This window comes from Pocillopora damicornis, chromosome 2 (assembly GCF_964200805.1).
Source record: "Pocillopora damicornis chromosome 2, jaPocDami1.2, whole genome shotgun sequence".
In the NCBI taxonomy this organism is placed as follows: Eukaryota; Metazoa; Cnidaria; class Anthozoa; order Scleractinia; family Pocilloporidae; genus Pocillopora; species Pocillopora damicornis.
Genome location: NC_142671.1, coordinates 12,832,282 through 12,853,117, shown reverse-complemented (window position 1 = coordinate 12,853,117; position 20,836 = coordinate 12,832,282). Strand labels below are relative to the sequence as shown.

The following is a 20,836-nucleotide window of genomic DNA, read 5'->3' as shown; positions in this document are numbered from 1 at the left end:
GAGACTCAGTATAAAACGGTGCCATACGAAGTAACCCTCCACTTCTTAGTAAACTTGACGAAAATATTCACAACTAATTAACTGTAGTCACGCCGAATTTCGTGATGCCATGCGACCGAGTGAGGAAAGTATAAGGTTCGCAACCGAATTTCTAAGACATCATCCTGCAGAAATGGAATGAAGAATGGAAAATAGCTCCGTAGACTTATATATTGATTTTATCGCGTAAGCAAGGCTTTCTCAGACGAATTGCTTACATAGTTTACGATTACGACTGCGATACAATAATCGTTTCCGGTAGATGTTGTTATTTTTATTTATAATCCTATCCTTATCATCAAAAACCTTCTACTTCTTTTCTTGATCAAACAATAGAGTCACTCAAACTTTTTCACCGATTGGTTCAATTCTTTTTCTTCTTTTGTTTTTCGAATGTTTCTGGCTGAAGAGGGTGTTGAACCGCCGGAAGCTACGCTCAAAAGGTACGACACGTAGAATGTTCTATTGAAACATCCAGAATATGAAATCAATGTACTTGAATATGCGATGAATTTGGCGAGGCGATTATTCAAATGAATCAGTTTCGTGTTGTCTTTGGAGCGATGATTAATTAAGCCAATTTTTTGTTTGCGGAGATATTGTGATTCTGCGATGAAAATTTCGCGGCAAAAGAAACAAACATTGGGGGTTTGAGTACTTTGTCAGGTCACGAATCAATCAACCAATTAGTTTTCGCGGTTTCGGTCACGTGCCATGTAAATGATACGTTGGTTGCGATGAACGCAAAAAATGGCGTCTGAAAAGTGAAGTTATTGTACGTTGGGTAGTGGGGCAAGACACCTGAAAATTCGTCGAGTTTTACACTATATGAGTTTCTTGATTTGGAGAAGAAAAGGTGAGTCAAGTGATTTTGCTAGGAAAATCTGTACTATATGAGACAACTCTGCTCATATTCTGCATTTGCGCGAATTCTGTTGTTGTACCCACTTGAAACTGTCCTGATTCAAACATAATCCAAGTTGAACTAACTAATTTAAAAAAGGGCAGGTATTCATCGCGAATAAATGGCATTTTTGACCGAAGATTACTAAATTATTGGTTGGCGGCTGATGTCTGGTTTGCTGAAAATTATTTTGCCGGGCATCTGTGTTGTTTATGAGCGAATATGTCGTGATTTCCCTCACCACCCGGTAAATAGTGTAGTTTCCGTACCCGAATATCTTACAGTTTATCGCATGGATGTTAAAAACCTTAAACCCTATCAGAATTTTCAGGACGACCACCTGAAGTATGAATTGTTTGTTCTCCTCATTTCAGTTTTCTAGTACTATTGTCTGTGAAATGTTTTAGCTCATATTTCTCCGTTACGATAGCATTCCCATTGCGAAGGTCAGGTTTTATATTTGGCGTTCGTGACTGTTTGAGGTTTCACCATTACGATCGATTAAATTTCTGGTCGCTTAGTTCGAGCTACAGAGGAAAGATATTTGACCAGTTTGTATTCCCAATTTTCTATATTGGATGTTTTGTGAAAAAATGATATTTGTTCATGTAACGAGACAGTTTCTTTGAAAGCGTGAAATTACCTAGTGCTCCCCTTGAAGGAATGTTCTTCACAGGAAACCAGTCGCTGTAAAAGTTCGTCTGTGGGAGATTTAAACGTAAGCTTAAGTGTCGTTGACGTTTTTGTGGTATTTGATTATATTGTAAAAATGTAGTGTTTTCGAAAGCTTGAAATATCGCATAATAATACGGAGATTTTGGTCAAGATTTCTGATCTATTGTCTTTCATAGGCTTATTACGGCAGTTATTTCTGTGATCAATTGTCCATTGTGAGTTTGACTTTAAAGGTTCATTATTTTTCCACCTGAACAGACAGCAAAGTATTCCATCTATGACTGCTAACCATACGCACGCTCATAATTTAAGTAATCTTACACATTATTGAATGATAAGAATTTTGACTTTTGGTCCATCTCCTATGCTTGTAAGAACAGGTTCATGATCATGTGTGCAGCTATTAAACATATTTTTTTTGTGGAAGGGGTTTGAAAATATTACCTAGCAAATAGGTTTCTTTACTTTTTGATTATTCTTTTTTTTGTCAAATCAGAGGATTAAAAGAGAAACTTAGGTCTCACATCTACTTTGATTTATTTGAAAAAAGAATTATTGCCAGAAGAAGGATAAAATGCTCATGAATTTGTTTTTGCACTGTTATCAATAACTTCAGTGCCAGCAAATGTAAGATGAATGCTTCCTGTTCCCTTTATTTGTAGATAAATGATAAAGTGCATGTGCCAAATTGTAGATCCTGTGATCAGTTGATATAAGAGTTTCTTATTAAAAAATTCTTTACAATTTGGGTCTGTTGAACTATATTGCTTGGCAGTATTTTCAGAGATCTCTACTGTAGTAACTCTTTTGAAAAATGCTTCGTGTTTGGTGACCAAAAACGGGTTTCAGTGTATTTTTATTGATAGTAAGACAAGTGTAATTTATGAAAATTTTTTCATGTATTTGTAGTCTTTCCAGCCGCTTAAAGGGCATATCAATTAAAAACAAAATTGTGGACTGACCAACCATATTGTTTTTTGTAGGGAAAATGAATTTGACACACCAAGCTTGTTCAATGGCAATGGATAAAGGTTCATCAACATCAACAAAGGATTTCATTTGAGGTTCAAGATGAAGGATGATGTTAAGGTTGAGAGCAGTGGTGGGACAGAAACAGGTGTCACTATTGAAGTACTAGTTTCTATGCCAGACAAAAAAATCCAGGTCAGCAACCTACTTTGTACTCTTCTATTTAAATAATGGGTTAGATAGGTTTTCAACTCTGGGCCAGCAATCTGATAGCTAGCATATTTGAGCTTTTCATATCTTGCACTACTATTTTCAAGGCTGATTCAATGGTTGTTTAATGCTGACTAGGGTGTTCTCAAACAGTTTTTGTGTGCATTGTACCACATGCACCTACTTCGTAGTTGTAATCTGCTCAATATTTGTATTGTTTGGTTGTGTTTGTTTTTAAAAACATTTTTTGTTCTCTCCTTCCTCTCTCTGCAGCTTTTTTTTTAAAAATTTTTCTGATTATATTGTTTTTTTTTCATGTTTTTTCACTGATGAAATCTAATTTTATCGTGGCAAGTCATGTAATCATACCTGGGCTGAGACTAGGTTTAATGGTGTGCCTGTTTAAGTATTTTGGTGGGTAGGGCAGTCTTAAAGGCTGTTCTAATAATCTTGATTTGGGTTGGTTTTATTAGCCCTAAGGCTCTTGGGCACCAAATCTTTATTTGAGATATAAATATAGGTATTGTAGGCATTGCACTGCCTCAGTGGAAGATTGTATACAATGATCTACCGGTAGCTTAGTTCCCATTTAGAATGAGCATAGAACTTTTCAATTTCTATCATCCAGTTTCTGTGTAATTTGATTTTAACTTTTTGTTGAATAATATACTTGTTCAATATTACAGAAACTTTATCACTTTGATGTTCACGACAAAGTATGGAATGCAAAGTTACATGTGATTAATGATTTAATTAAGGTAAGGATACATGTACAAGAAACTCTAAATTTCCAGCCTTCTTTTAAGAAGCTGAGACGGACGTACATGTACTTTATGTTTCCTCCTATCATCACAATTTGCCATAACAGCAGCATGCTGTGATGTTTTTCAAAAAACACAACTTTGAGGTCAAATTTTATTAAAGAGTTACTGTCAGGAAATAAGAGCTAAAAGAAAAAACTGGTCGGTGTGAGGGGGGGGGGGGGAGGGCCTCCCCCTCCTTACTTAAATTTAATCTGGTGCCTTATAATATGTGACCTTGAAAAAGTTAACATTTTAAAATCTTATCCCTTGATTACATTGTGACCATTTTAGAATGTGAAAGATGCTGCAAACTATGGATTCTATGACCCACCATGCAATGGAAAGTCAGGCAAGTTTCTTGAAGAAGAGAGATTATTCACTGATTATCCATTATCAGGATCACCTCCAGTTCTTGAGGTATGCATTGACTTATGGAGTAATTACGTATTAGTTATTCATACAATTATGACTATGATTACATGTACTTTTTGGACTGTTTATTGTGGTCATCGTCCAGGCTGTCTTGAATCCTTCAGATGAGGTTTTTATGTAGAAGGGAATAAACAAGTAAGGCAGATGCTACCAGAAATTAGAGGGTGCTGGGTATCAAGTTTGTGGTAATCATGATTGCTATTTGCTTAAGTTTGTTACTCTGCCTGGTGTAGCTGTATAGTGTTTAATGTAACTTGATTTTGTTACAGTTCAAAAACAAAAGGAGAATTTACCGTTCCATGGCATATGAACAGAAGACTCTGCAAAAACTGAATGTAAAGGTAAATGAAAATATACATTGTATAATGTAGTCAGTCATTTACATGTTGCTAACTCTGTTTAGTTGTGCCTACTGTAAATAAGAAGTGCCCCATTGAAACCAGCTTGCAGCTGAACTGGACCAGCATATTAAGCATATATTGATTTGCTCGTTTCAGAACATTTTAAAGTGAAGGATGCTGTAAAGTAATTCTTACTTTCAAGATTTCGTTTGCATTTCTGACCTGTCATTCAGCTGAAACAAATTCATGATTTCATGTAATTGGTAAACTTGCTCCTGGTTGTGGACATCCCTGTTAACTTTTGATGCTTAATCTCTCTTTAAGACAAATCAGAAGAAGTTCTTGGAGCTGGTCTCCTCTGGTGCAGTTAGCCAAGTGGGCAAGATGGCTGAGAAGGGAATTGATCCTAATTTTCATGATGATCGCACTGGAGGTAAAAAATTGGATTATACTTGGAAAAGCTTTGTAATAGTTTACATGTATCCGTATCTGTATCTGTATCTGTATCTTTTGTTTGCATCATATATTTACCAGTAGTATAAGATAACTTTATTGAGTAAATGGCTCTTTGTAAAGGGATCAACTTCAAACGCAGTCATTCTGTTAAAAAAGGGAAAGAAGGAAAGAAAACTACAGTACCCCTTAAGTATGCATTAACAAAACAAGGGAATAAAATGCGGCAAAAATTGCATGCAATTGCAAAGAGCAAAAAATTTGGGTGTCAAAAAATCAAGAAGTCAAAAAGTGATAGTAAACAAAACCAGAAAAATTGAGTTTAAACATGTTAGTTCAACTTTTCACCTTGATTTACAGAGACACCTCTAACAGTTGCAGTAACCAAAGACAATGCAAGGGAAATGATAGTCACTTTGGTAAATGGAGGAGCATTGCTGGACTACAGGACGCAAGAGGGACTGACTCCTCTTCACCGAGCAGCAATAGCTGGAAAAGCAATATCTGTCAAGGTAACTTGAATTTTCCTCCTGTTGAATTATTTTGTGGTACTGTTACAACTGTATTTATTGATTGGCATCATTCATCTTTTTTTTTTTTTTTTTTTTTTTCAGACCCTTTTGGATTTTGGAGCATCACCAAATTACAAAGACTTGAAAGTAAGTAAAAGTATGGCTCAGTTTTGAAGTGTCTTACCTGTGACAGGGGTATAAATTTCTAGAAGGCTTTCTTAACTGTGGTTTGGTTTATTTTTCTCAGTTTTTGAGTATGTCTGTGAGGTATGACAGTGGGACTGTTGCAAAAAGAACAAGAGATCCCTGTATTTGGCCAGTGTGCCTTCCTACATTCATAATTAGTTGGTGCATGATCAGAGTATGTACTTTTCAGTGCGGAAAAAACTTTTTCTGAGATGTAAGTTTATTTTTATTATTGATGTTTACTCTCTGCAGGGCCTCACACCATTATTCTACACGGCAATTTATGGTGGTGACCCATACTGCTGTGAAATTCTTCTTAATGATCAAGCTGAGCTGCACATTGCTGACCATCAGGGCAAGCAGGAAATACACTTGGTAAAAATTGCTATTTTGTTCATACATACTGTAGTTGTAGTGAATGTCATTGATTTTTTTTGTATATAATTGCTTGTGTTTATGTCCATGCATTTCACTAAATGCCCAATTCATAAAAGTTTGTCTGTGAGAATGTTCAGCTTTTAACTTTTCTAATTACTCCAGTGCAGCCTTAGTACAGAGTTATTACATGTGTTCCCATTCTAGATGTTGCTGAACCCTATGATCATGGTAAACTTCTGGTCGCAAACATTTCCCAGTTGTCAAGATTGAAGTTCAAATAATACTGAGTTTGCAAGTGAAGGAAATTACTGAACCTTCACCTCTTTTCAGGATTAAAAAAATTGGTCTTGAGAACAGCATCACATTATCAAAATTGTAGAATGGAGGGGCTCAACTGGGACTTTGTCTCATTTTGTCAAAGAGCTGAGGTTGTTGCCATAACCTTGATCGTACTGGCTTCACTGCAGTTCTTTCAGTTAAAGATACATAACATACATATGTACATGTATCTACAAAACTCCATAAGGTGTAATAATGATGACATACACATGTCCTTCATTAACACATCAATAAGGCTTGACCTGAATTGTATGTGTGCATTCATTTCTTTATTTAAATTGCTTTTTGTTATGTGTCACTAGGCTTGTAAAAATGGTCTTGTTCAGCACTTGGAGCACCTGTTATTTTATGGAGCTCAGATTGATGCTCGTACTGCGTCAGGCAACACAGCATTGCATGTGGCTGCTCTTAGTAATCAGGTACTCACGTCCGAAGTAAACTTTATAAACTGACATGAATTTGATCTGGTAACCTCTCAGGATCCACAAGGTTCACAAGTTGCTTAATTGTCAATAACTACCACAAGTAACTTTAAACGCGCAACTTTTCCACCCTTGTGCAATTTATTACCCAGTAAACAGGTGATAACAGTAGACAATAAATTATCTCCTTTAGGCTGCCATCATGATATATCACTAAATTCCCCCAACTGATTACAGTGTGCAGGAGCCTTGGGAGAATCAGCGATCAGATAATGAAAATTACTCTGTAGAGGTTTAAATTTGCATGTATGACCGCAAATAAAAGCGGATCATGGAGCTGTGGCTGGGTAAAATTGAAATTGTTTTTCGTATTCATTGATTTCGATCGACTGTATCCATAGCATGTTGCTATAATTACAAAATATTGTGACTAACACGTGAGTACAGTCAATCTTACTTACATCGGAAATATGTGTACCTGTACATGCAGACGTAAACTTATTTGTCAACATAGGTCAGAACAGAATTAGCGACTTTCCGTTCGTGTTTACATTACTCATAGACAAAAACCAGCGACTATGGCTGCGGGCCCTTTTCTGTAGTTTACTCAACTTTACTTATTTAAATGAAAATGCCGGAATAGGAACTTCAAAACGTCACAGTAGATGCCTCGCATCAAAGTGAAATCAGCCCAAAACAATTACACAATACTCCTCACCGCATAACTCGTTCCTTTTTATAAGGTTGCATGGGAAATCATAGTAAGAACGCAGTTTTCTTTTACATAACAATCGAGTTTCAGCAAGTGAAAGGGACCTCTGCTGATTAAGTTTAATAGGCTTTGCTCTGTACAATGCGCAACCGTCCGTCAGGCTGTGCTTAGATCGCCACTTGAAACCGTTCGTCATGTCTTTTCTTTTCTTTTATGTAAGCACTTAGCAAAGAAAAAAAAAAAGGTGATGCAATGAATTGTGGATGAAAGAGTGATGTTCTATGACCCGAGAAAACTACTGTGTACAATGCTTGTGTTTATTTGAAAAGAGTGAATTTTGTTTAGAGGTACTTACAGCTTGAGACAGTTTTCCCTTCTGAGTAGCATTCATTCATAATTTCTGACATACACTTTAACGAATATGCATGAAAGTGTCGTATTTCAATTAAAACGTTGGAACACCTTTTTCATAACTGTCACCAATCAGTATGGATGTGCTATTTTAGGAGAGTCTCGGTATTGTATATTCATGCATAAGCCACGGACTGCAGCAAATGTATTCTTTAGGAAATGCTTCGGTGGTCACGTCATTTTAACTTCGACCAAAAGAAATATTGAAGGTTTGAACAGGTTATCAAGCCACGTGTGCGATAGGAATTTACCATAGACGTACAATGCTGTTATAGTTATAAACCCCGAGTAGGTGTTAGGTAATGTAAAATCGATAGATACAGCTCAGAATCAGTTTACAAGATTTTTAAGGCTCCACAAAATGGAGCCGCTTGGGCCGTGTCAATCCATTTTATTTTAAGTTTGTTGCGGTATTCCGCTTGCACACGAACTGCAGTTATCACTTATTTGTATAGATGTAGTTTGTTTAGCATTTGAACGCTATGGTTGATGTGGTTTTCTTTTCTTCTTCAGGATGAATGTGCTAGAGTTCTGTTGTTCAGAGGAGCGAAGAGAAATATCTTGAACTACGCGAATCAATCTGCATACGAGGTAAGATAATGATTAAGTTGTTGTGGATGTGAGAATTCGGATTATAAACCCTAAGTTCTTATTTGTATTTATCACATAGAAAATCCAGGCGAGAAGACCCAGGTTGCGTGGGGCTTTGAGCCCAAATAAAGACAATTAACGTTTAATTTGATCATTGTGGTCGAGGAATATTTTTGAATTACTACAGCGGACTTTTAAGGATCTAATCCATTAATATTTCAAATTTAATGCACAGAAAGTGAAAATGTCATATTCTCGGCATTGTATGATGTAATGTGCTATTCCTATCTTTTTGCATTAAAGTTGGGTAAAATTTCGAGGAAAGTATTTATTTTAGTTCGCGTGACATCTGGTTAGCTCATAATCTTTTAGAAATTTGCATATTCAGACGGAGCACTATTTTCCAACTTAATGTGCTGCTATCGTGTTACGCGGCTTTTTTCACGAGTGAGGGCAACGTATGTGGACATTTTATACTCTTTTGATGATTCCAAATTCCATTAGTTAATGGCATAATCTTAGAGAAAACATTCTTACAGGTAGGTTTGTCCGAGTTCCTGTTTCGTGAGACTCGTCAATTTGACATTCTAACTTTCCGTCCGGAGGGTCAAACTTTAGGAAACGGAGTTTTGTTTTTATTTCAAAGATGGAAGTGAGTTGTTTATATTCTCTTGTAATATTGCCAGCTGCTTTTACAACGATCACTTTCCGTTCTTACTTCAAGAAACCGTACTTTTGAATTGACAGTGGATATTTAGAGAGAGAGATAGAGAAACTGTTTTCATTCTGAACCTGGTGAAGTTCAACTTTTTATAATGCGGGCTGGCGAGTTTTTTTTCAAACAAGTTTTATCCCCCCTTGGCAAAGGCATGAATGATTTTTATCTCGGTTTTTGTTAGTTTGTACTCTTTTTTTTCTTTTTTGGATGCGCACTGTGATGTTTTCTCTGCCAGGTGTCACAAGATTATGCATCAGACATTTTTTATATTGTCATTTTCTAAAGCCGGCCCAATATCTTGTGTTCCGCTGAATAAACTTAAATGATGATTCCAGAATACAATTCATGGCATTGTCTGAAACCATCGCGTTTGAGCTTTTTTCAAATCCCGCAAAACGTTTTAGCAGGAGAATGATGAATAGAAAGATTGCATCAGGCAAATGGGTTCGTCTTTAAGTCAGACCGAGTTTTGACTTAGGTTACCTTTAGCTGCAATTTTTCGTTTGTTTGTTTATTCCTTGTTTTTTGTGTTCAGTTCATTCTTAGAATGGGACATAAGCTGTCAAGTCAATGAGCTCGTACAGAACAGATATATACAAGTCAAATATATAGGTTTTAGTAAAATGTAAATAATCGCTCTCAAGTGGGAGTTCTTCCAGATAAAGTTCTGTAACTGTTCTCTTATTTCAGTCTCTTTTCCATATTGCTTCGCCATATACAAAGGTTTAATTACTCTATTTATAGATGTAGTCTGTTAGTAGTGTTTGAAAAGTTAATGCTGCAGCTAAATATAGGGTTTGTATTTGTGACGCGGAACCTTGAATCCGCAATATTGAAAGCAAAAAATGAGTAATTAATTTATTATTTGATTCTTCAAGGTTGCCGCTGTTGGTGGGAATAAAGAGATCGCTGAGTTGATAAAGAATTTCAGTGAGAAGGATATAGGTATGGCTGCGCATATTGTAAATTAGATCAGTAAACAATTGTTATTGGTTTTCACCTCGAATAGGTTTTTCAGTAAACTTGCATCGATGAAATTTATCTTTCTTTTTCCCAGTCAAATTCTCTGGAAAACCGAGCTACAGTACCCGTCGTCGTAAATCTGTTTCCAAGCCGAAGGCATCGTCGTTGTTTCCTCGGACACCTTCGGAAACTCAATTGTCTATCAAGAGCGACTCGTCGCCGCCGTCGCCTGACTCGTCAATACACAGTCTCCCATCCACCACGGCCTCAGAAACAGCATCGGTCGACGAACCTACTGTAACAATGAATGGCGATACTGAAATCCATAATGGATCCCGCAAGAATCTCAACAGAACTTTATCAGCGAGTTCCACGGCGTCTGATTCTTCGTACGGTTCGGAGTCAGACTCTGGCGAAATGTCCCCACGCGACCACGAGAAGCGGAAGAAACGAACATGGCGTCAGTATTCAGAGCCAAACATCTCACAAAAACCAGCTGTACCACCCGTTAAAGCAGTATCTGGTGCAGCAACAATACGAAAGAGACTCTACGCCAGCGTACCTGGTAGACGTTTTGTGGCTATCAAGGATTATAGACCATTAATGGCAGGAGAATTGGCGCTCGAGAAAGGCGACGAAGTGGAAGGTAGGTGGCATAGTGGTGGAGTAGATTATTTGTAGATTAAAGATATTTAGTTACAGTTGTTTTAACGCAATCCACTGGTTTGACTGCACATCATCACCAATGAAATGTCATGTAACGTCGCGGTTTAGAACCGAACTTGAATGTCTGTCGGTTTTGATCAATGATGCTGCCTAAGGTGAGTGTGGGAGGAGAACTAGAGAGCTATCAGTGCTTTTCGTGATTATGAAACTTAAAATGTGTAATTGCCAAAATATGTACCATTATGAGAAATCTCTTGGGCGAGAACTGTTGAATTGTTTATGTAAAGGCTATTGTAATTAATAGCTTGAAGGTCAGACAGACTGAGATCTCGAAAATAACATGTTAGTCACATTGCGTGATACTGGACAGCTTGTGCTGTGTACATAGCCAGGGAGTTGATTACAAAAGAACTCAGACTCGTAATAGTTATTTTTTCATAAAAGGGCTGAAACGACGCCTGTTCTTAATCTTTCATTTTTGACTTGCCTACGTCAATGTGTCAATTGACAAAAAGTATGTTATTTCATGTTGTACAAATGGGTATCATTGGAGATTGTAGTGCCAATCTGATTGATGGGAATTAGGGTGCCATAGCAAAGTGTTTTTTAATTTGAAGTGCTTGTGGCTTTGTATTGTTTCAATATGTGTTGTAATGAATTTGATATGTTTCTAGTTTTGTTCGTTGGCGAGAAAGGCTACTGGGAAGGTCGAGTAGGAAATTCAACTGGCTGGTTTCACCATTCATATGTCGAAGAAAAGAAAGGAAAAGGTACGTGACTCTGACATCAGTGATATCGGTTTATTCCTTTATCGCATGCGGTCCAATCTCAAGATTTACTTCTCGTATTAACATCAATCCCTACGTTATCTGCGTCTAGAAAAAACGAGATAGAGGAAAAAGCTAAACGAAAATCGCACGCGGAGACTTTTGCGGCTAGCTTTATGTGGACTTTGTTTTTAGTTGGGTTTCCTTGTAGGTGGCAGTGTTCTTTAACTCAAAGTTTGAAGATTCGTAAAATGTATCTTATTAATTTAGAGTCAGTTGTTGAGTTTCCGGTGAGTTCTGCTCTATGGCTGTTTTCATGAATTGTCACGCAATGCTCGCCCACAGAGTGTCATGACGGACAAAAAGCGGCTGGTTTGAGGTTCATGTTATAATGTTGTATTGATATGCCTGGTAGTCAAGCTGAGGTTTCTTACCTTGAATGTATAAAAGTTCATACTCTAATCTTGTTATATTTCGTCCATGTAATTTAGGAAAAACCAGACCAAAGACGATGTTTGGTCGGCCACCGTCACAGGCCAAAAGGTCAGTACTTTTAAGTAGTGATTGAAATAACAAGCCTTTTGCCATTGTGCACTGCAGGGTGTTGTAAAAACTCATACGGTGTACAATCTAGACTCTTGGCTTCTTTCGTGACTTCTTGTCACTCGCAGTATCGTCTGTCGTTAGCTTTATTTTAGTCTTCACGAGACTCTTAGGCGACTTTAAAAAACGTTTTATACTTATCAATAAAACCTCAGTTGAAGGGTTACCTATAATAGTTTAACTGTTTGCCCCTTTCTTGTGAGGCCAATGGGAGTGTAGTAAGTAATAATGAAGGGTTGATTTTCTTTCTTTTTTTTTTTTTTTTTTTTTCAATCTTGAACCATTTCATTCTGTTGCTACTGTTTCTTTTTCTCAGCAATTCTCAAGACTTGAACCACGTTGGCTTAAACAACTCTGCCGAAGCTCCTCGGATTGTAACTCTACTCAGGAGCAGTGCTGGTTTTGGCTTTCAGATGAGAGGAGCCAATTGTAAGTTACACTAATAATTGTCACTTACTCCAACTTTTCGTTGGTTAGTAACGCGATCAGCTTCTTAAAGTGTATTGCTACCAGTCAGGGTTGCGTTACCTCCCAAATACGGGCACAGAAGAAGAACCACTATTGAATGTAAATATGATTTATGAAGGAACTAGTAGTCAAAGCCTTCACAGAAGATCTGAACAGTGCAATTCCTATTACTAAGCCAGGAAGAAACAGCTGGGATAAGAAAATTCAACATTACGACGGCTTTAGACTGAAACATCGAGAAAAATAGGACATCAAAAGGAACATGTTTGACGAGCAAAAATGAGTGGGACAAACGGCTTCTTGGTGAAAAATATGAGACAACAAACATGGTATACCGAGCCTTTAATTGAATTTTTTTCAAAACTTTCGATAACGAAATTTCGTGTCATTCTTGCTCTATTGTTTCCGTCGGCAGCACAAGTTCCGCGACTGAATTTTGAGCCTACTGCTGAGTTTCCAGCTCTTCAATACTTTGGGGAACTGGAAACAGGTGGACAGGCAGACTTGAAAGGTATAAAGGCAGGAGACTTTATATTAGAGGTCAGTATACATCCTCGCTACTGCAATTACATGCAAGCTTTTCGCCAAACGTGTGCGAGACGAGGGAGGTCTGGGTTCGAGCCATGGCTACTACTCTCATAGTGCCTTTCATCACCCAAGAGCCTTGAAAACCGCGAGGGACAAAAAAGTCCCTCTGGTAGGAGGAGACGTAGCCCCGAGTTGCGTCAAGCTACAGAAAGCGCTGATGATCTCCAGCAGCTATTGGTCTCTTGGTCTCTAATACTTCACCTTGCCGGGTACAACCCCCTTTCCCCCCTCCCACTGACCTCGGCACCGCACAAACATTTATAAGCACGAATCTTTGCTAGCAAGTGTAGCTGCATTTACTCTGTGCGAGAACATTTTGGAAACTGTTTCTTGTGCTTTCTCTCATCATAAATTCTCATTTTCAGGTTAATGGTGAGGATGTGAGGACAGCGACGCATGGCCACGTGGTGGCGTTGATTCAAAAGAGTGTCAAGTTGGTTAATTTGAAAATAGTCACAGCAAAAAGTCCTGCGGTAAATGGAACTGATCATAAAGATGGTAACGGTACGCCATGTTAACGCTAGCTACCTAGGTTCAATTTAAAAGTTTTGTTTTGCACACTGTCATGTGCCTAATATGATATCATGGCTTGTGATCTTTTAGGTAACAAACTTCCTCCGCCTCCTCCAAACCGCGATCCATCTACTACGCTGACTTTGGGTCGGATGAGCACGCTTTCTTCCAGTCGACCCTCGCTTTTCGGTGAGTTTAAAGCTAACTTTCTTAGTTAACCTGACAACCGAGCAGCCGACCGCCTTGTCTTAAGCACGTCTGTGCACTGGCAGAGCTCGGATGTCTCATGGAGCGACATGTATTTCCTTGCATTTATAAAAGTTTTTGGAACAATGCACCTAAGATTCCTGACACATTAGCCTTCAGGCACCGTTTAATCCTCTTAAAAGCAAGTTGTGAGATGTTTTGTAAGTGCAGTTGCAAATGCTCGAGATTCAATTACATTGGATTTCAGTTTTCGTTTATATCCGTTGACTGCCTTTGGATAGTTTTGAGTGTAAAGGCAAAGGAGAGGCCATCATGCTCTACGTGAAGTATGGGGTGCGAATTCCCCAATGTTGGTCTTTTCTTGTGGCCGTTTGCTCTCCTTCGCTATCAGGTTGTATTTGAATGCTATCATTACGTTTCCTTTAGCTTTTGGTTACTAAAAAGAATATACTATTTTCTGAAGAAAATGATTTCCTTTTCCACAGAGATGAGCATGGGCGAAAGCTTTGAAGAGCCCGCGAGCTACCGCGTGGACAGTGTCATAACTGTTTCAAAGGAAAACCGCTGGCACAGTCTTCAGCGACAAAAGCCTCAGGCTCGTAAACCAGTTGGAGTTCAAATGAAATCACAAACGTTAGTTAAACGCAGATCAAGTGGGGACCTAAAGAGCGGAGGAAAAATTGGTTATCAAAGGGCGCACTCAGTGCACAATATGTTACCTCCCTCGTATGAATCTGTGGTGGGTAAGCGACCTCTCTCAGCTGCAGTACCGGTGGACATGCCTGTTGTGCCGGATGATCCCAGACTGCCGCGGTCAATGTCGGTAGATAATACTGCGTTATCAAAATATCACTTAACAGCCATGTCGACCCCTAATCTTGACAAACCAATTATAGATAATGGCTGGAACAATGGCTATGGCTCTCCTCCGAAGGAAGTAAGACGCGACTCCATGCATGGACCTTATAACTACGGTACTTTGGACAGAAGCAAAACGAGAGCAAAGGGTTCTGCCAACGTGGAGGCTGTTGTTACCTCGGCAGTAAAAGCCACCGTTGTAGCTGTGCAGAGCACAGAGGCCAAGCCCGAGATAACAGTGGTAGCAACTCCAGTAGAAGTAGTCGAGTCGACGCCGACAACCCTTCCGGATACCCATAGGGTGCCTTCCAGTGAAGTCCAGTCAACAGGGAAAAAGGCTGAGAAGCCTGCTCTTCCTCCTAAGCCACGAACGTTAACTGATGCTCTTCAAGAAGCCGTAGCAGCAAGGAATCAACGGATTAGTCGGAAGTCGTCTGCTCCAGAAACCGAGGTCCCGTCATCTATTGCGGTAACGAATGCAAGAGAAAGAAAGGTTAGTACTCCGACAAAATTAAATCCTCGTAAGACGGGGGATGCATCTCAGAAAGTTCGCAGCGACATAATGACGAGGCTTGAAGAAAAATTCACGGAAGACGATTGTAAGGTAGAGGTGGGAGAACGTGAACGATGCCATACGATGCCACGACAGCAGGAGAAGCAATACCGAATTAATAAAGAGAATTCCATCTCTCCCGCTATGGACGAGCAAAGCGATTCAAATAAGAAGGGACTGGTGATGTCTTCTTCGGCTGATATCCTCCGTCGTTACACGTCTCCAACTCGCGACATGAATAGACAGTCATCTTTGGATACCTCGGAGGCTGTCCACAGGAATACCAAGAAAGGGAGTGAGAATTTGCAGAGACAGTTGTCGGAACCAGTCAGCTTCGATCGTCAACCGAGGGCGCAGGCACTTGTTAAACCGCCAGCTGCGCCATCGCAGCAGATACAGCTGGGTGTTCGGGGTAAGCCTGCGGTGCCGCCTCCACCTCCTACCGTGCGAAATAAAGACATTCCCTCGACACCGGTCACAAAGGGGCTGATCACCGCTGATGCATTATCCGCTAAGAAATCAAAACTGAAATCTACAGCTAACGAGAAAGGGATATCTTCAGATGCGTCTTCTCCAGCAAGAGGAGGACTCGCGCCAACGTCCGGTACATCGCCTAATCTTGCCACACAGCATTCAGATTTACTAGCGAAGGCTGTAGCTGCGCGTGCAGCTCGCATTTCTACTCAGTCTCATGCAGACGCTGATTTGAACCCAGTAGGACGAACTGAGAGTTCATCAAAGTATGTTGGACAAACTGCAAGTTCACCCAATTATGTTGCTGTTCAGAGAGGGCCTGACCTCAAAGAACTGAATAATAACAAAATAAAATCTCAAGTGGAAGTGAGAGCAGTTAATTCTCGCGGTAAACCCTCACCTCCTGTCGCTCCCAAGAAGCGATTCAGTTCATTAGATTTAAGACAACGAAAATACGAAGGCGAATTTAGAGAAGGAAGAACGACTTTGAACACTGGTAATCACTCACCAAGAATTGGGGGAGAACGCTCTCTGCCGTTTGAAATACCTGCTCCGGTTTTGTCAGAGGAGGACAAGTCTGTTATGTTTTTGGACGAAGTTATTAGAAAAGAAGCAGAGAGTGAAAATTGGAGTTTAAACTCTTGGAACAGTGGCACAGGCAGCGATTCAAGCAGTGAGGTGTTTGTTCCTCCGCCCGTATGGCCTGCGGAACAAAATAAAGACTCAGAAAATTTGTTAAAGCCGTGGTACGAGAGCAGCTCTCAATCAGAGGAAAGTATACCTGCGAAAACCTCTGAGCCAGAGAAAGTAACCAAGACTATTACAACCAAGAAGGGTTTTCAGATTAAGTTGACTATTGAGTCGAAACGAAGCGACTCATCGAAACCAGTTAGAACTTCTTCTCGTACGGGTTCTAATGATATGGACATTTCCGAACCACTAACACCCAGAGTTATTGAGTCAACTAGAACTGATTCACAGAAGGAAATGCTACCAAACGAAGCAGTCCCTCAGGAATCAGATCTTGACGAGGAGTTGAAAACACCAGTAGTAGAAAAGGAAAGTGGGAAAAGTCGATTTGAATTACCACCACCGCCTGATTTATTTACAGACAAAGACGAACCACATGTGCCGCTAGATTCACCGCCTCTACCTCCCCCTCCTGAATTTTCACCGCGGGAATCCAAAACATTAGTGTTCAATTCAAAAGAAGATACTGGGAACAGAAATTGTGCCTCTCCATCAGCAGAAAGTGATGATAGTAGTAAGGTAGGTGTGGTTCTTTTTCTTGATCTGTGTGGTGCATGATGAAAAGACGAATGTTATGTATCGCATTTTTCCTTAGTTCTCCTTCGCAAGACGCACACACATAAAAGTAACAGACAGATTAAGGTGGCGACACACTTTGCGATTTAATCGCCGATCGCGGTGATTTGATTGCGAGCGAAAAACGCCGATATGTGTTTGACGTGCCGGATTTTGACGACTAGGTAGAACTGGCGAACCAAACTGTTTCATTCTTAATTATCATTCGACTGTTGATGAGGACTACCCGGCCAGATCATTTAAATCGTATATAGCCAAAATTAATTGAATTGTTAAAAAAAAAAATAGAAAATGTTTGAAAGCTAGTCTTCTTTAAACCACAGAGAAGTCCATAGTCCTAACCCTGTTGTTGTCAATTCACAGCTAAAAGTCACTGGTATATACGTAACATTTGTGTATTTTATCTTAATCCAGGATTCGGTAGGCTATACAGATATATCGTCCATATTTGGTGGATACTCTCGGCCAATGTTAGTATGAGTGGTCTGATATATTACTGTTTACACAATAATAACTGAGATGTAACTCTCGCTTTGTTTTGTTAAAAACTTATCTTTTATGGGTGCGGGTCTATAAAACCTCTCACCACCGTCTGTTTAGCTTTCGAGCAGGCTCCCGTGTTTGGGTTTCGCCTTACGGTTATTGAGACCCCCTTTTAAATTACCCTGAAAACCCATGGCTATTTTATAAAAGCTATAGACTGTAGGCACTTCCTATCGGTTTATTTGCGTAATAACCCACTTAGGATGTTGGTTCAACACTCGGAAAGGCTACAATTACTCGCTATCGGCTCGTGATTCAGTTCTCATTTTCTTCTAACATTTCGCGTGGGTTATGACGCTGGTAAACCGATTAAAAGTGCGCTCTTATGCTTAACGCACTGCCGCTGAACAACACTCTAAACTCACTTAGACTAGTTGTAGCCTGCTAGTTTTTCTCTAGGTATCGTGTAAGATCTTTTGCGGGAAAGAGATTGGGGTCACAACCTAGCCCCTTCTTATTTAAAAGCCAATTTAGCGGTTGGTTTCTCTGCGAGCCCGTAGGATCGGACAAGTAGTGTAAACTCGCTTGAACATTTTCTGTTCAATATCAGGTGGGATATGAGCCATTGGAAGTGAAATATGGTTTATTTTTCCTTTCAAGTAGATTTCAGTCTAGCTGACCACTTTCGTCACTCTGTTTTGTATAAATTCTTACTATGAATAATATTGTCTTTTAGGCAACCATTCTTGGAGAAACCAGTGTTAGACTGGGATTGCGACGACGTGTGCGGCTGGTTGGATTCCATAAACATGGCTCAATATAAAGAGACTTTCAGGGACAACGACATCCAGGGAATCCATCTTCCCGAACTAACGAAGGCTGAACTGCGCGAACTGGGAGTTAAGAGCCTGGGACACAGGATGACTCTCGAGACCGCCATAGCGAGGCTGTCGCAGCCATTGGAATCAAACTGTTAACCAATCGTTGGCTTTTCTGATTTCATTCAGAAGGGAAAAAAAAACTGGTCGTAATTATAACTTCTTAGTGTATTTCGTTGGGAGTGGCCTCTATTTACTTAAATTATGGTGACTGGTATTTTTGTCGATGTAAAGGGGTCTTTGCTATTGTACACGATAATCTGTACAATTGTAACTAAAATTGTATGGAATTTTATCGTTGCGTACGGGTGCCCGAACATTATTTAAAGCGCAAATTTTTTCATATAAATATTTCCATCGCTTAAAAAATGGGTAGTCTTTTTTCGTTCACTGTTTTTCCGTTCACGAATTATAAAGAACGAAATATCTTCATTCATCTGTTTGCGTTCATTTTAGCAAAAAAAACATGACCAAGCACTTGGTATCGTTTTTGACACAATTGCTCATTCCGTTAAATGCATGTTTGCGGGAAAATGAAGATACTGCTTCTTCATGTACAGGAATTGATAGATGTATAGGGGTCAATTTTGCATTAAATATTTTGGCCTACATGGGCCTAGCTTTTGAAGTCAGAAGTCGCTTGTGAAGAAAGATCACCATCGTTCTCCATTTTGAACAGTTCGCTGTAGTAATTTATGGTCGAAGAATAGTTATGGAAATGAAGTGTAACATGTTACTGAGGACGTTTTTTCCGCATTCGAACGGCTTCTTATATCCTTATTTGTGATTCTATTTTAGAGCGTTTTTCTGTTAATATAATCGACAATTTAGGCACATGTTTATTATACAGGTTATATTATTTGGTAGGTGACGTATGGGTACCCATTAATGAAAATAAATTCACATTCCACTTGCTTTATTAGTCTGGACATAGGGAGCATCATGGACTATCGATCAAGGGTAGCCTCGTAAAACGTCCAAGTAAATTTAGGGTATTTTCATATTTATCATTTCATTATTTGAAATTGTAGAAAATTATCATGGATCTAAAACCAAATCGTTAATTCAAGTTGTAAGTAGCAGTGAATTGCCATTAAGCATTTTGTAGCCATGAATGAAATCGTCTTAATTACGGATGACCAAGGGTTTCAAGCTGTGTGGGTATTGCTCAAATTTTTCTATTTCTACGCATTTGAAATTTTTGAAGACATTGTACTAAGGCTTGATGTGTTGATTCCTTTAGAGGTTTAGATTCCGTCAGTATAACATTGTAAATGTTCATATTATTCGACTTGCAAACATTTATTTTTTGCATGCAATAAAGATACTTATTTTTAAAGTACAATGTGTCGTTGGTTTGGTAACCCTTCTAGCTTATAAAATTGGACATAACTGTCTAAAATCAGAATCGGACACTGGTGCCTAAAATGGAAAACCGGACACTATTGTATAAAATCGGAAATCGGACACTAGTGTGTAGAATCGGACACTAGTGTGTCTAAAATCGCACACTAGAGTATAAAATCAGACACTAGTATCCAAAATCGGAAATTGGACACAAGAGTTGAAAATTGGAAATCGTACACAGGGGTCCAAAATTGGAAATCGTACACTTGGGTCCAAAATCGGAAATCTTTCACTGTAAGTCTTAGTTGTATTAATCTTGCATGATGCGCCTATCCCTCTCTGTTGGTAGACGGGGGCAGAACATTAATTATGATATTGCTGGCAGCGCCCTTGAGCAATTAAAGTGAACTGTGTTCTAATTGGCCTCCTGAGCGGGCAAGATTGGCCTTGCTCCGGATTTACCACTTTGATCCCGCCCTGAAAAAAATTGAATAAGTACTAAGTTCGTAGTTCTTGAACAATGCCGATGATGGAGACGCAAAAAATGGTTAAAAAAGAAGACAGAGGCGACTCTCGTGAGTCTATTATGCTACAAACACAGTCAACTTTCACTCCCGGATCTCGAAGCAAACAAGTCATTCTTCATTATCAATAGAGCGAAATCTTTTTCCAATATAAAAATCTTTAACTGACCAATCTTATGTTCGGTCAAGATGGCTGGATATTAGCATTGTCCTTTAACATTGGTATTTGTATGGACCTCAACTTCTTCTTGGTCCATAAGAATGCAAAAAAATAACTCGGCAAATATCCAGCTATCTTGACCTCACCCTTGGTCAATAACACATATATATTTCACGGGTAGGAACGCACGAACGCGTTTAAATAGGGTTCATGAAAATCAACTGTACAAATAATTTATACTTGTTCAGGCTTGACCTGTCAACAAATTCTGCTCTGTATTTTTGCAACAGATCGAGATTACAACAAGAAGGGAAATTATCATATGTCATATAAAGAAAGAAATTAAATGCCCCCAGGAAATCA

The 20,836-nt window shown here is 39.1% G+C and overlaps 1 protein-coding gene across 2 annotated transcripts; it reads left to right on the top strand.

The window, feature by feature from the left end:
* Nucleotides 1-596: 596 nt before the first annotated feature.
* On the top strand, nucleotides 597-19,784 carry LOC113664885 (uncharacterized). Of its 2 annotated transcripts, none has more exons than XM_027180503.2 (22): nucleotides 597-895; nucleotides 2,602-2,782; nucleotides 3,484-3,555; nucleotides 3,892-4,017; nucleotides 4,302-4,373; nucleotides 4,698-4,806; nucleotides 5,187-5,338; nucleotides 5,441-5,485; nucleotides 5,777-5,899; nucleotides 6,544-6,660; nucleotides 8,300-8,377; nucleotides 9,974-10,040; nucleotides 10,153-10,704; nucleotides 11,399-11,494; nucleotides 11,983-12,034; nucleotides 12,411-12,523; nucleotides 12,978-13,102; nucleotides 13,516-13,654; nucleotides 13,754-13,852; nucleotides 14,356-17,024; nucleotides 17,496-17,551; nucleotides 18,301-19,784. In XM_027180503.2, exons 2-22 carry the CDS (start codon nucleotides 2,690-2,692, stop codon nucleotides 18,539-18,541), a joined length of 5,196 nt encoding a protein of 1,731 aa, XP_027036304.2. In that variant the 5' UTR covers nucleotides 597-895; nucleotides 2,602-2,689; the 3' UTR covers nucleotides 18,542-19,784. The 2 variants fall into 2 exon arrangements, with proteins under 2 accessions (XP_027036304.2, XP_027036305.2); XM_027180504.2 differs by having other exon boundaries at nucleotides 783-1,661.
* The last annotated feature ends 1,052 nt before the right edge of the window (nucleotides 19,785-20,836 follow it).